This window comes from Myzus persicae, unplaced genomic scaffold, assembly GCF_001856785.1.
Source record: "Myzus persicae strain clone G006 unplaced genomic scaffold, MPER_G0061.0, whole genome shotgun sequence".
NCBI classification, from domain to species: Eukaryota; Metazoa; Arthropoda; class Insecta; order Hemiptera; family Aphididae; genus Myzus; species Myzus persicae.
Window position 1 is genome coordinate 657,622 of NW_019104377.1, and position 15,116 is coordinate 672,737.

Sequence of the window (15,116 nt, forward strand, 5' to 3'; positions counted from 1 at the left end):
GGCGATGTACAAATTTCATTTTTTTTAAATTATTTTTTAACACGCTTGCGCGAAATCGTGAACCATGTAAATATTGCACAGACGCCTCGAAAACGCTCGGGAGGCAAGTATGAGCAATAAACGATGACTTAACCGGTGTGTGTGTGTGTGTGTGTGTAATAATATGAACGCACGACAATGACGTAAACCGAATTTCTCCGCCCCAACCACAACGGCATTATAAATCACGGGCGTGTGGAGTGGTGCAGTGCAAGTTGGATGAACCCATAATGGTTTAGTTGGACGAAACGCATTAGACGATGGTGAACATCGCACTTCGGCGAAATATTTCAATTTCGGCGAACTTCCTTGAGACGCGGACACTGGCCGTAATGGGTGTGTGCAAAAGTTTTACTCGCCGAGTTAATAGTATAAGATCACACACACTATTACGCGACGCTGCCGAGAAAACTGTTGATTACTGCAAAGTTCAATAATATTTGAAACGCCGATGTTAATCGTTTATCGAATTTAACATTTTTATAGGTGCGTTCGGGTGTATAACTTCTTTGGATATAAAGAAATCGATACGAAATTATATCGAAATTTAAGAGTTCTTTTCGAACAACTGAACAAGTTTACTGTGATTGTAATTTTAGTTTTGTTTTGATCGAGTTCAAAATAATTTGCGAGAAAAACTTATCCTGACATTTAAGTTATTTTATAGTTTCAAAAATATACCCGTACAGTACCTACATACATATACGGTGGTATACTACCAAAAAGTCCGGTACACATAATTAGGTGAAAGGAAAAACGCGATAAGAGGCGCAGTCAGACTTCTTAATGAGTATTAATATAAATTGTAACCAAATGATTAATCCGACGAAATTAATAAATAATCTTGCAGGTACCAATACCGGCAATATATTCGCAAAGTATGTCGGTTAAATATTGTTATGCATATATGTGTATCGGAATCCTTAAATGGGTTTATTATTTTTTTTAACTATAGTTAATCAAACTGATGATAAATATTGTAATGATTCAATTTTTTTTTTCAACGATTATTGTTATAGGTACACACATTATACATATAAACCAGAATTTTTTTAGTTGAGATAGTTAACTAGACAGTTAATACTAAATCAAACCGAGATGTCATTAAAATATACTACGTATATTATGGTAATGATACTATAAGTTCCTAATTATAATAATTGAATTTTTTTTTAAAATTAATTATTTTAAATATCGTTATATATACATATATACCGGATTTTCTTTCCTCAGACTTTTTTACCCCGGACTTTTTAGGCTTATAGGACTTATCTACTGAGCACTTTTTACGACTCAGACTTTTATACGCGGACTTTTTTTTCCTAAGACTTTTTTTTACCGCGATTCGTGTATGATACTATGATATGCTACTCGAAATTCAATAACACCAAAAATAGAAACACGGTATTTGGAAATTCAAGAGGATCTCCCGTAATCACAAGTGGTTGGTACTTGGTAGTATGCATATGTGTGTACTGCGTATACGAGTCGGGTGGTATATTGAACGGTTTGTACCGATTATCGGACAAAGAAGAAATAAATCAGAAATCTCAGATCTAATTTAAAACAAAAAATAAAAAGATCACTTATAGGTACCTCGACCACGTATTTTTTGAAGACTTGTGCTGTGTAAAACACTGTTTACTGAAGTGAATAGTTATCGCCTGTAGCAGAAAACACAGAGAACAGAAGCAGTTAAGTTCGGTTGGAGAATTGGAACATTGTGCGTGGGCGGGCAAGAAAATGAGCACTGCTTATGGACGGGGAAAACGTGTCTGCTAATATAACACATGGAGCCAAACACATTTTCTATGGCACTATTGCACTAATAATGTATTTTCATCTGTTGTAAACAAAAAACAAATTACACATTATGACATCGCAGACCACGTCATTATATAATACAAGACTCGTGTCTTTATTCAAATTCATATTGCCGACGTGTTTGACTTGTTTCATTTTCTCGTTTGTTCATTTAAAATTATTACTAGTACATCAATAAAGGTCGATGACGAACACTTTTCCTCTGAAAAATACATTTGCGATACAGAAAATATTAAAAGTCAGTTTTAATCAGAACATAAAATATTAAAAGTCCATTTCAAATATAAATACTATAGACTATGTTAGGCATTAGGCGTAGTGAATATAATTTTCCCTAAATAATAAATAAATACACTTCATTCCGAAGCGAGTATATGATTGTATTAACATTTGTAACGACTAATCAGCAATTTAATTTTTAAAATTTTGACACTCGTAATTTTAGATTTTCACAAAATATCTTACTATTTAAACACGAATAACGATACAAAAAATTATTTTATTTCTTGAACTTCGTTCTTAGACATACAAACTTTTTTACTCTTACCTAAGATATAATTTTTAAAAAAACTTTTATACAAAATGACAGTCACTGCACTATTACTAATAGTCAGTATTCATGTGGTGCTTACACATGTTTAATCATCATTAGTAGCATTGTTTTATAACTAATATTAGGTAAACACACAATGCCTTTATTATTAGTTTATTATGATATAATATATATATATACACATAATCTATTGTACAATTAAAACTAATATTATTACATTTTTATCTCGAGTACAAATAATTGTCTTATAATAAAAAGTTAATTTCAATCGTTCTGTTTGTGAATACGTTAATAGGCATACAAGAATTAAACAAATTATAAAAGCGGTTTCCCGTTCTACACACTCTAAATACAATTCACAATTCAAGTCTAAAATGGTTAAATTATTAAAATAGGTACATATATACTCGACAATTAATTGAACAATAAATAAAGATTAACAGGAAAATGAATTGATTTTACTCGCAACATTTACAACACGGATAATAATACGCACATATGTAACGTTTATGTTCGATACGGTGTTTTGTTAAAGCCCGAAAATAATAATGTTTACGGACTCGAGGTTACGAAAAATATTGCGAGCTGTCAAACTTTACAGAGTTAATATTTTCACTCGTCAGACGTGTAAAATGTAATTTCATCGGTTTCCGAATGCGTTATTAATGCTCGAGACATTGTTTTAGCACAAACTCCGAAATAACACATGATCGATACGCAGTTATCCGTCGGCGTGCATAACACCGCACGATGTTTTAATTTAAACACGAGCGCTATACGGTATTATAATAATGTGATGTTTGCTGCGAAGTGTTTTTAAACGGACGACGACGACGTCTGTTTTTTGGACCTTAAAAAATCGTAGAAATAATATTATGTTAATGAACGTTTAGAATGCATATAATGTGTAATTATGCGGTCGAGATGGCGGTGGCACACGTGCACGTCTGGACAAAAATAATAAATCACGCAATACGTCGTATTATTATTATATAGGGCAGAAGACGGCGGCGGACGCGATGACTGGTAATACGTACAATATAATATAATAGTTCACTTATGATAGCTGATGACTACCTAGGTACATATACTCGCACAAGTGACAACAACGATATTTCAAATCAAATAAAATATTATAAATACTAAAAAATATAATAATATAGTGAACATGATTTAATAAATACATCATATTATGTGTGAGGTGGTGCTTATTACCCGCATATTAATATGTGTTCTTGGACTGCGACGACTGACCATGTCCACCGAAACAATAACGTTATTGTTATTACGACGTCGTCTGTCGTTGTAAATAATAATAATAATAATAATAATAATAATAATAATAATATTTGTATAAAACTGTGTGCTCGACAACCGTGGCTGGTACTGTATGGCCGTATTATCGTCATCGTCACAATATTACTATATCATCATCACCATCGCAATCATTACCGTCATTATTGTCATCACTACGAGGTGCTGACGTCAATCCATTTGGCGTACTCCGATATTCTGGTGTACAGGTCAGGAAAAGCCGGTTTGATGGCGCAGCCCGTCACGCCATAACTCACCAGACCGATCAAAACGTGCCTTCCCGAGTCTCGTTCCACGGTCAGAGGTCCTCCGCTGTCGCCCTGCAATGCAGCAAACACACACGTGACGTCACTGTTTTTGAAACGGATTACAGGCACCTAAACAACCCGCAGCAAGGTTAAAACCTGTTGGGTATAGAGACGCATTGTCGCCGGGCGTGGACATCTCATTTCCGGGCAGGTCGAATTGCACTTGTTACTCAAAAAAAAGAAATGGTCCAATATTGCAGCACTCGGGTGTAGAAAAAAGGTAATGGTCGAACTGCACTCGTGTGCAAAGCAGGCAGTAGTGAACTACGCCCGTTCAAAAGGAGGAGTTAAAATGCTAAAAATCTTAAGCAGATGAGATTTTATGTCGACTGTCCCGGAAAACCACGCTGTTCAAGAATCGAGTTACTATTTTAGTTGATAAGTAAATATTTTTAACGATGTACTTTTTTGAAAAAACTTGTATTTGTCGATGTTTAAAAACAATTACAAATGTAGATACTTTGATTCAGAATACTGACACAACACTTTCAACTACAAGGTACCAGAAAAAAATTTATGATATTGAAAAATATATTGACTCATACGCTCGAAAGCGTATTACCATTTACCAGGTTAGAGTTTTTGAATGCACTTCGTTATTATTATAAAAAATGATAAAAATGAAAAAAAAGTTATTTTAATGACAGTAATATTTGATGATTCAATACATGTTTATAATATTATAATAACATAATGGACAATAGCATATAATATATAAAACAATCATTTTTAACCGTGCCAACGATTAAATCATTGTCAGTCCTAAGTCTGTGAGTGGGAAGGAAAATGAGTGTTTTCTGAACGCTTCAAATGTGTGATATTTTTGTTGGAATACCCTTTTTGAGCCCGAGTGCAGTTCGATCATTATATTTTTTGAACCCAAGTGCAATGCGACCACACCCCTCATTTCAGGTGCACCTCTAACCAAACAAAAATGTAACCACGCGCTCTTTAATTGTTTTTTTTTTTCAAAGACCTGCTTTTTTACTTTACTTCAGGTCTAGAGAAGAGATCAAAAAAAATCTACACATAATTTGTACAACAATATATAGTGCAGCCGAGCAAGACGGTTTTAATTATATTGTATTGTTTATGATGGGTGTACTCTACACGTGGTTACATAAATAAGTTGAGGTTGCGAGACCCGAAGTAAAGCTCAATAATTTGGTACCGAGCGGATATTCGACTCCGGTTAGAAAAACTAGAAAACGGTTTGAAGTGAACTCGTGCCGCTCCGGAAAACTCTGTGCCCGCAAGCCCTATGTCCTATATGATATGTGTAAGTACGAGGTATCTTTAGCGCTATATTATAGAAAGGTACCGAATTCAGAACTGCGGATAGCGTATAATGTAGCACAGCATAGTGAAAAAAAAACGTGTTGAAAATAAAAATAACAAGTAACTCAAAGTGTTCAAAGGGGTGCTTACAACCTTTTGTAGCAGATATATTTTAGAACTTCAATCGTTCAAAGGGTATGTATTTGAAACAAATATAATACATTATGATTTATGGTAAATATTAAAAAAATATTTTGTTCTGTAAAATATCGAAATTGTTTTGAGTAAATATTTTAACTAGTACATGGCGTACCATGTATATCGTGTTGTTTATTATTAGTATTTACATTTTACGAACAAGTACGTCAAGTACTTTGTATACTGAAATAAATATGAGTCAAATGAACGGATCGTACGACATACTTGACACTTTATACAGTATGATGGCACCCAAATATTTTAATATTTATATTCGTAAACTATGTACAATGGAGTTTGAATAGGTAGGTACCTATACTTGTGTTTACAATCGCATGAATAATATTTTGAATATTTGAATTTGAAAATGAATATTTAAAAAAGTGAAATAACTAATTTGCTAAAGCAGAATAAATTATAAAAGTAATTTCATTGCAAAAGTTATTTTATAAGGAAGAATTATACATAAATTAATAAGAACAACATTAATGTATTCTACGAAAAATCTCGAAAAAAAAGAAACGAATTACATTTTTTATACTAGATACTAAAATGGTAATTTTTAAACATAAATAATACATTAAACAAAATGAACAAATAAAATACATTCATGTTATATAAACACGTGTATTTAGAAGAAAAATATGAAATATTTAAGTATATCATGTGTATCAAATATGTGTTAATTAAAAATATAAAATAATGTGTAGCAAGGGGCGGGAAAAATGTTTTTTTTTTGTTGAAAAATCGTGATTTGAATGGTTCATCCTTGGATTACCAACAGTAGTGTTAAGGAATCAAATTTTAAATGAAAATTGAACCTATAAGCTATAAATCAATAGCCATGGGAGTATGGAACAAACTAGTGGGATTTAATGCAATTAAAAATTCTCTTGTATAATTAAAAATTAAAATACACAAACTTTTTTTGCTCGCTAATTATTTTATGTTCTATATTACATTTTGTTATTTTGTTACAGTTACACCCTCGTGTGAAACACTCGAATATTTTATTATATTTGTGGATTGCGAAATAGCACAAAATACCCTGAAATTGAAATAATTTTAATTAATTAAGTGTGCGTATACTGGCGAACTGTAATAGGTAATACCTATAGATTGGATTGGGAGTCAGTATAAGCCGGGTTGTTATAAAGCTATTATAGCCTGATATTTTATAAAAATATTCATATACATATATATATTATATATATATGTGTGTTATACTTTTATAAGTTTATGACATAAAAAAAAACTTTTATATTGTTTTAACTTTTAAGTTATGATAGCCGTATTAAACAAAATTCTATATTTTTGGAGTGAAGATTTCATATTAAGAAATATTATTGAAATATTTAAATCAAAATTGGTGTAATAAACTATTTAATACTATATATTAAAAAAGAAATATACATATTATTTAATATACCTTTTTTTTATACTTTATAAGTCAATATTAAAGCGTCTCAAAGTGGTTTCTTTTTAACTTAACTTTATTTTTTTCATTAATACTGTATTGTATTTTATTACAAAAAAACCTACTTTTAATTTAAAAGTGTAATATCAAACTGTTTTTATGAAATTGAAAAGTTGCGAACATAAATTCTTTCAGATTAATCAAATTATAAGTGAAGTGAGTAATTACATATTTAAGAATCTATATAACTTTGTTAAAGTTATTGAAATTCCCGATGATTCGATTTTGTAGATATTGGAGTTGTATTATCTAACCTTGGTTTTTGTTTAAATCAATTTTCGAAACACATAACAACACTTTATAACAGTATATCGTTTAAATTATTATTATACTATATATTTTTTAATCGGGTAAGGTCATATTTAGTTAGAAATACATTCGATATATAAACTAAACGGTCATATTATGATGTTCATCGTAGTTTCTTCGTAAAAAAATCAATAAAATCCGTCACAACAGTATTGGATACACATTCAGCGTCATATTGGCTATAATATATGTTCTTTACTGAAATATATTACACAAATGATATTCATTGAAAACGTCAGTAGGTATGCTCAGTTGCGAGTTGTATACACGCAATAGCTTTATTTGGGAAGACAAATAAGTAGGTTTGTACATATTGAGGCCATCTCACTGCGTTTGTAAATAACTTTTTTTCGTCTCGAACCCCCAGGTCTTTGGATTCTTAATTTTGTTTTATTCGTACGTATCGTTAAAAAAAAAAAAAGAAAAAAAAAAGACGTTTAATCCGTCGCAACTGAAGTATCAAACAATCAAGAGTGTTAAAATTACTAAAAAAAAAAATTAGGCCAAAGTCGGCCAGGAAACACCCTGTACATCATAAACAATAACAGGAGGGTACCTAGACATATATATATATATATATATATATATATATATATGCTCACGTTCACACATTTTGCTGTTAATCGCAAATAGAATTTGAATAAAAACGTCGTTATGTAAATACTAAACCACGCCGGACGTGTGTGTCGACGCACATCAAACACAATATAAACACCACTCGATAAATTATACAAAATTAGGGGTTTTGGGCGTCATCGTGTTTGTATACACAGAAAACCGCGAGTGGCCGGATCGGAAACGAAAATATTATGTACGAATGTTATAATATAATAATAATAATAATAATAATAATAAGCATAAAACAATGGGCGTGCGTGCGAGACGATCGAGGGCATTTAATATTGTTTCGTCGGACAACAGTCGTATTTTGTCGCGGGACATTCCGCAATGACGGTTCTGTTATTCGGAATTATTGAGTGTGTCGTGTATTGTCAAAACGGTACCTACCCATAGGTATACACATCGTGTGACGATTATTATTGGGTATTCGGGTCCCGACGTTATAATATATGCGCACTAATAACGTTCATACATTTATGCGCTTATCATCGTCATTAAAATATTATTATTACGCTGAACAAAAAATATTATTTGCATATTAAAATGATGGGAGCAGCGAGTCCATCTGCATGTGTACACGAGCTCATTGGTAGATTTTATCGAAGCCATCGCACATATCGATGAGCCAAAATTGTATCATTGAATTGCGAGTGAAAATAAACATAAAAAACAATCAAAGTGTTAAATAATTATTATCTATACTTAATCAGCCCTTTAACATAATGTGTGATTGTGTGAGAAAATATTTTTTAAACAAAAAATCGTCGATGTAGGTGATAGGTATGCATTTTATTTTTGAAAATACTTGTATAGGCACTATAGATAGTGCATGTAATTTGTGTATAAAGGCAAAGCATGCTGGCCTCCTCTTTTCCTTCGACGGTGCAGTTCTTCAAAATCTAATTTTTTGAATTTTTAAATATGTCTATACTTAAAGATCATATTTTTCAGATTTCTTATATTCTAGGTACCTACTAAAGTGGCATGTGGAAATGCAAACTTCTATTTTTCAAATGTAACCCCCCCCCCCCTTTTCTACCAAACTGTTGACGTATCAAAATCATAATTCATATGAGTAACTCTTGACCGTCTCAGCTTTGAGTACTATGGATAATAAGACCACGATAATGGGTTTAGAAGATATATGCGAGATTATATGGTGGTTTTAAAATATTAGTAATTAATATTTATCTATCAATGTTTATAATTTGTAAATACATAAAATAAAATAATACCAAATCTAATATTACATCTATTTTATATTTTTGTAAAATCATTTTTAAAGACTATTATTTTTAGTGTAAATATTTTGTTATTTTAAATGCTGAGAAACTACTCTTTCGCGATTTTGAATTGAGTACATCAAAATTTTCAATGCAATTGTCTAATAAATATTTTACAGTAGAAAGGGAGGTCTATATTTTTAAAACAGGAGTTTGTATCGCCTCAAGTAGTATAAACAATCCCGAGAATTTGAAAATATGGTCTTGAAGTATATTTAAAAATTCCAAAAATCAGACTTCGAACAAATTCATTATTAAAGGAAAAAATGACGGCAAGTATGCTTGGCGAATCACCCTGCAGCGTACGATGAAAAATGTTCCAAATTCCTACTCGATGAAAAAAAAATCTGAGTAAAACTCTGCTAATAATATAATCGTAATCACTCCAAACTCGTCGGATCGGAGCGTCCGATACGCATAAACACATAATGGCTATTTTTAACAGACCTACTGATAAAAATATTATGCAAATATAATATTATGTACACGCTTCCGGACGCAAAAATTGCGTTACAACACTGCTTTTATCGTGACGTGCAGTCTTATATTACCCAGAAATTCGTCACTTGTAATCGGTGACTATTTCCCTTTAAAAATTGGAATCGGTGATAAAAAAAAAGAAATTCCTTTTACTAACCGATCACTTTGGTTACAGACCGGTCACGATTTCTTACGACCATCTTCAATGGACGGTTATAATTTATAATCCCCTCCATAATTATTACTTCTCCTATAATTTTGGCACACGCTATCGATGTTGTTATTTCAACAAACTATGATGACAATATATTTGATAAAAATATTATTATTTTGTTATAGGAGGGATGAGTCGGCTATTATTATCGATCGATTATCAACGAATATCAACCCTACCTTAATTTTTGTTTGTGACCGTTCACTATTAATTATTGTCACCGCTGTAATCTGACGAATTTCCGGTTATGCAACGGTCCGAGTGGTCCGACACACACACACACACACACACACACAGTGCCGAATTTGATGTATTGTCTTTGAGCGTTATACGATGTCATAACTATTATTATTATTATTATTATTATTATTATGCCGTGAATATGTCGTTGTCCGTCGACTATATATACTTACGAAGCACGTCCCTTGCAACGACGGCGCGGCGGCGCACAGCATGCCCAGCCCTACGTGGTCGTCGATGACGCGGGAACACTGGAAGTTTGACAGGACTTCCACGGAGAGTTTCTGCAGCGTGGGGCTAGGGTCGCCCGTCGGGAACGCAGTGATCCCCCATCCCACGACCGTGCCTTTTTGGCCCACATACGAGTCGCCTGGTGTATTCGTGCACATGAAAATATATAGAAAAAGTTTTACAGTACATGATGATGATGATGCGATGATAATATATTATTATACGCGTAAAAGACACCATATACGGCAGAAGTGTAGGCTGTGTTGCACAGCACGTCATCATTATATGCGTGTGTAGTACAGGGGGGCATACGTAAACTGCGCCCAGATGACCTTTTTTTTTTTTTGCAAACTGCGCCCGAATTTTTATCTCAGTTGAAAAGGTACAGTGTAAACTGCTCCCGAAATGTTATCTATGTTAAAAGGTATATAATGTAAACTGCGCCCGACTTACTAACTTATTAAATTTTCACTTATCAAAGTCTCCTCTATGTTTGACGATTGTGTACTTTTTCAAGTATATCACAGACATTTTATTTTCCAATTGATGAATATGTATCCACCATATGTTATTATTTGTAATATTTATAATTATTTTAATTTTTAAAATTTTATTATATTTTTAATTATTCAAATTATATATATGGCTTCAACGAATTAAGTATTTTACCTGTAATTTTACCCGGGCGCAGTTTACATGTCACCTTTTTACTCTTGATAAAAACTCGGGCGCAGTTTACAATCGCCGGTACAGGGTGATTCGCCAAACAGGATGCTCGCCCCCGTGTTTTCCTTTAATGATGAATTTATTGAAATTCTGATTTTTGGCATTTTTAAGTATACTCAAAGAGTAGGTAATACCATATTTTAAAATCCGAGATTTTTTTTACAACTTTGTTTGTCCTGTGGTGATAAAAACTTCTGTTTTTCAAATGAGAACCCCGCACTACAACTGTAAATTAATTAGTGGATATTTTTTTTTGATGTACCACATTTCAAATTTGAATATGTAGTTTTTTAGTCATTAAAAAGTTTGTAATAAGGAGTTTGTAATAACAGTCCTCAAAACTGGTTTTTTACAAATATAAAATAGACTTATAATTGTATCTAGTATGCATTATACTTGGTCCGTTTTTTTTTTACAAATTATTAATATCGGTACATTAATATTAATGACTATAATTTTGAAATCACCATAGCCCCCACATCTCATAAACTCATTACGACGGACCTCCGATCATTAGAACACAAAATTAAATAACTCAAAAACTGCTTGTATGAATTTTGGTTTTGATACGTCAAACAATTTCAGAAAAATTATATACTGTATAATTTATGGTTGAATAGAGAGGGACGTTGTCATTAGAAAGCAGAAGTTTGTATTTCCACAGCACACTCTTTAAGTAGTGCAAAAAATCTCGAGAATTTGAAAATATAGTCTTAAGGTATATTTAAAAATTATAAAAAAAAAAATCTGAATCTGAACAACTAGATTATTGAAGAAAAAAATATCATGCTTGGGAAATCACCCTGTATAATATATATTATATATTGTACCCATAGTTCGGCGTGTGCGAAAGCGATGGTACTAAGGTCTAAGTTACAGGGCACTACTATAATAATACTAAATAGATATATTACAATATAAAGTCGTATTATTATCTACGTTTTTATGGCATGGTATTTGATAATACCGCAAGGCGATTCATCCGACACGGAACACTCGTTATATTGTCTCGGGTCGGTTTTTTAGTTTTTTTAAATAGCAAGAGATTAGTGTGTACCGCAGTATATTCTTCCTTTTCCCGTGTTAATTATATCCAGTTGTTATACGCACGCGTAGTTTAAACGACACAAACACAATGTACGATACAATATGTATTTATTTTTCTAAAACCAAAAAATAGACTTAAATGATTTTTGTTCCGAGTACCTACCTAGTAATTTTAAACGAACTATATCCGAAGGTCTTGTATGGCTACTGGTTTTATTACTACACCACTACCACTTAATGACACGTTATTATTTTAACGTAACAACACGCTGCTTGTTTGAATTAAAAGTACGAAATTATTCCGTTCGTTATTTGTGTGTATAGACGCACAATACATATATTGATTTAAACAAGCTCCTTGTATGCACAAAGCGCAAATGCATCTTATTGTGGTGTTTACAAAAGTTTTAGTCGGAATAACCGTCAACAAACAGTGAACGATAATTATTTTAAGCGTGAATAGTATTCAAAAATCTAACATTTTCTTCAGCGTTACGTTTGTCACGAAATTGACGACGAATTTCCATCGTCCCGGCAGTGTAGAACTGAACTCTGAATCGGTGAATCGGAGGGATTAGAATTTAGATTTTAGAGCGAAAATCTGCAGATATTACTTTTTCAACTGCATGATCCGTCGGCATATTTAATGTCTTACGGTCAAAGATAATTGCAATTATCGTGCGTGGCACCCAACCATAGTATAATATACTCGAATGGTATATATTGATAATTACAATTTCACCAAAAAATATGGCGAGTGAGGTTATACCTATAAAGCAACAAACAAAACTATTGTGAAATGCGTTTTTATGTGACCCCGAATTTCTTTAAACGCACAAATAAATTGTATTGTTTATCGACACTGGCGGGTGGGGACACACAACTGTGAAAACATTATCAGCTGTCATAAAAGATTACTGTACGTTGATTTTTAGCCCGTAGACATTGCGCGACCAGCGTTCGTCTAAAAAAAATAAAAATATTTGTTTCCCATTTCGAGCACTGGCGGATGATGCAAACCAACAATTCCGGACGGGCCACCGCTGCAACTGTATATGCGGCATACACCAACATACGATGTAATGTGTATAATATAAGGGGTGCAGCACTTTTGGGTACATGGCATTATTTTTACCTGCAAATGTAGAACACATTTGGGTACACGTAAATACACAACACGCGTTTGGGTGCGCGGGTATGGTCGAATTGCACTTATTTTAGTGGAATTGCACTTGGGTTTAAAAAAGATAATGGTCGAACTGCACTTGGGCTCAAAAAAATATTTTAATAAAATTATCATGCATTTGAAGGTTTTTTTTCTTTGCTGAATTTGAAATCATTCTCCGAGGTAAATTAAGTGGTTCTTCACGAATATGTATATCAATTCAGACCGAAAAATTACTTTAGAAAATTCATCTAGATATAGTTTTGAAAGACAATCACGATAGGTACCACGCCATTTAACACCATCATTAATATTTTTCTTCACAATATTTTTAACGGGTTTTCCATTTTAATTTTTTTTTTTTTGAACGAGTGCAGTTCGACCACTAACTGCTTTTTACCTGAGTGCAGTTCGACCATTACCTTTTTTCAATCCAAGTGCAATTCGACCATTCATTTGTAGGTAATAAGTGCAATTCGACTATCCCGGGGTGCGCACGCTAATATTGCCAATCGCAATAGGTTATCGCGATGATAAACAAAAACGATTTACTATCTTTGTAAGGTTTACGAAGCTAACAAATATTTTTAACGTTTCAACGCTCAGTTCCGATTTGGATTTACAATCGGCTGCAATATCTTCTTAAGATTATTATATTTTTTGTGATTACGGACGTGAACTAAAAATAAGAGTCAACCTCCTCGTGGTGTCTCCTGGATAACGCTAATAGGCTCTACAAATTCGAAATCAATGAAACAAAATATTAATCCAATATAACGATTAGCGTATTAACGTGTTATTTTTCTAACTTCTAATTTTTCTTCTAACCTAACTGATCGCTGTAACTCAAAAAATTACGACAACGTACGAACTTGAAATTCGGAACAGAGGTTCTTCTCGTATTTTTGCCGCGCAACGAGAAGGGATTTTCAAAAATGTCGCGTTTTAGTGGAGTGATTAACAATTATAATATTATTATTCATCGCCAATACGTATTGTGCTGCGCGGCACGGGCTCATGGCGGCCCGCGGGTTTCCGGCCACCTGCAACCCATCCTTTTCGTCCGTCGTGTGGATGAAAATTGTTCAGAGAAGCTATATAGGGGATATATTATTGTAAATATGAAAAAACAAAACTCCACGCGGGCGGAGTCGGATAATTCAGCTAGTATTATATACGTGCACGAGCAGTGAGTGATGGTATTGATCAGACCCGCCAGTTGTTATATTTCTTGCCACATGTTGACGACGACGACGACGGCGAGACGTATATCAATAATATATAATGCCTATATTTTATTCAATATAATGCGCGCGTGTGTGCGTGTGTGTGTGTACGTGCATCTCGACGACGTGACACAGTATGAGTATGTACTGCAAACACGACCAACGGATTTTCATCGAGATCGACACGGCCCCACATGAGTGTCACGCCGCCGTCACGGTTGTAGATGTGCAGACGCAATTTTTCAACGAATCCATTTTCTGACCGCGTTGAGATAATTTATACGTACTACCGAAAATGTCGATTGAAATTAGCCATTGTGATGCTCATCATCAAAAACGACTAAGACCGATGATGGTGATATTTGAAGCATTGGCGTAATCACCGAACGAAACTGGTCTACTGTACAATGTATAGGCGTTAATGTAGTGGTTATGATGTGGTGACCGGTGTATATGGCGTTGTGTATCATTCGATATTTTAATTTAATGAATCAATAATATATTACAATGCACTATAATCCTCTATCGCTATTTTGTTTAGTCCTGGATCGTAATTTATCAGTTACGATTCGTGATGCATTAC

General features: G+C 33.1%; 1 protein-coding gene across 1 annotated transcript in view; it reads right to left on the bottom strand.

Annotated features, from left to right (window-relative positions):
• Window positions 1-2,619: 2,619 nt before the first annotated feature.
• Window positions 2,620-15,116, bottom strand: part of LOC111041723 (vitamin K-dependent protein C-like) — a 52,142-nt gene continuing 39,645 nt past the window's right edge. The window contains exons 9-10 of the mRNA XM_022326105.1: window positions 10,312-10,508; window positions 2,620-4,050 (exon numbers count right to left, since the gene is read on the bottom strand). Coding sequence (XP_022181797.1) covers window positions 3,886-4,050; window positions 10,312-10,508 — 362 coding nt within the window. The 3' untranslated portion in view covers window positions 2,620-3,885. The remainder of the gene's footprint in view (window positions 4,051-10,311; window positions 10,509-15,116) is intronic.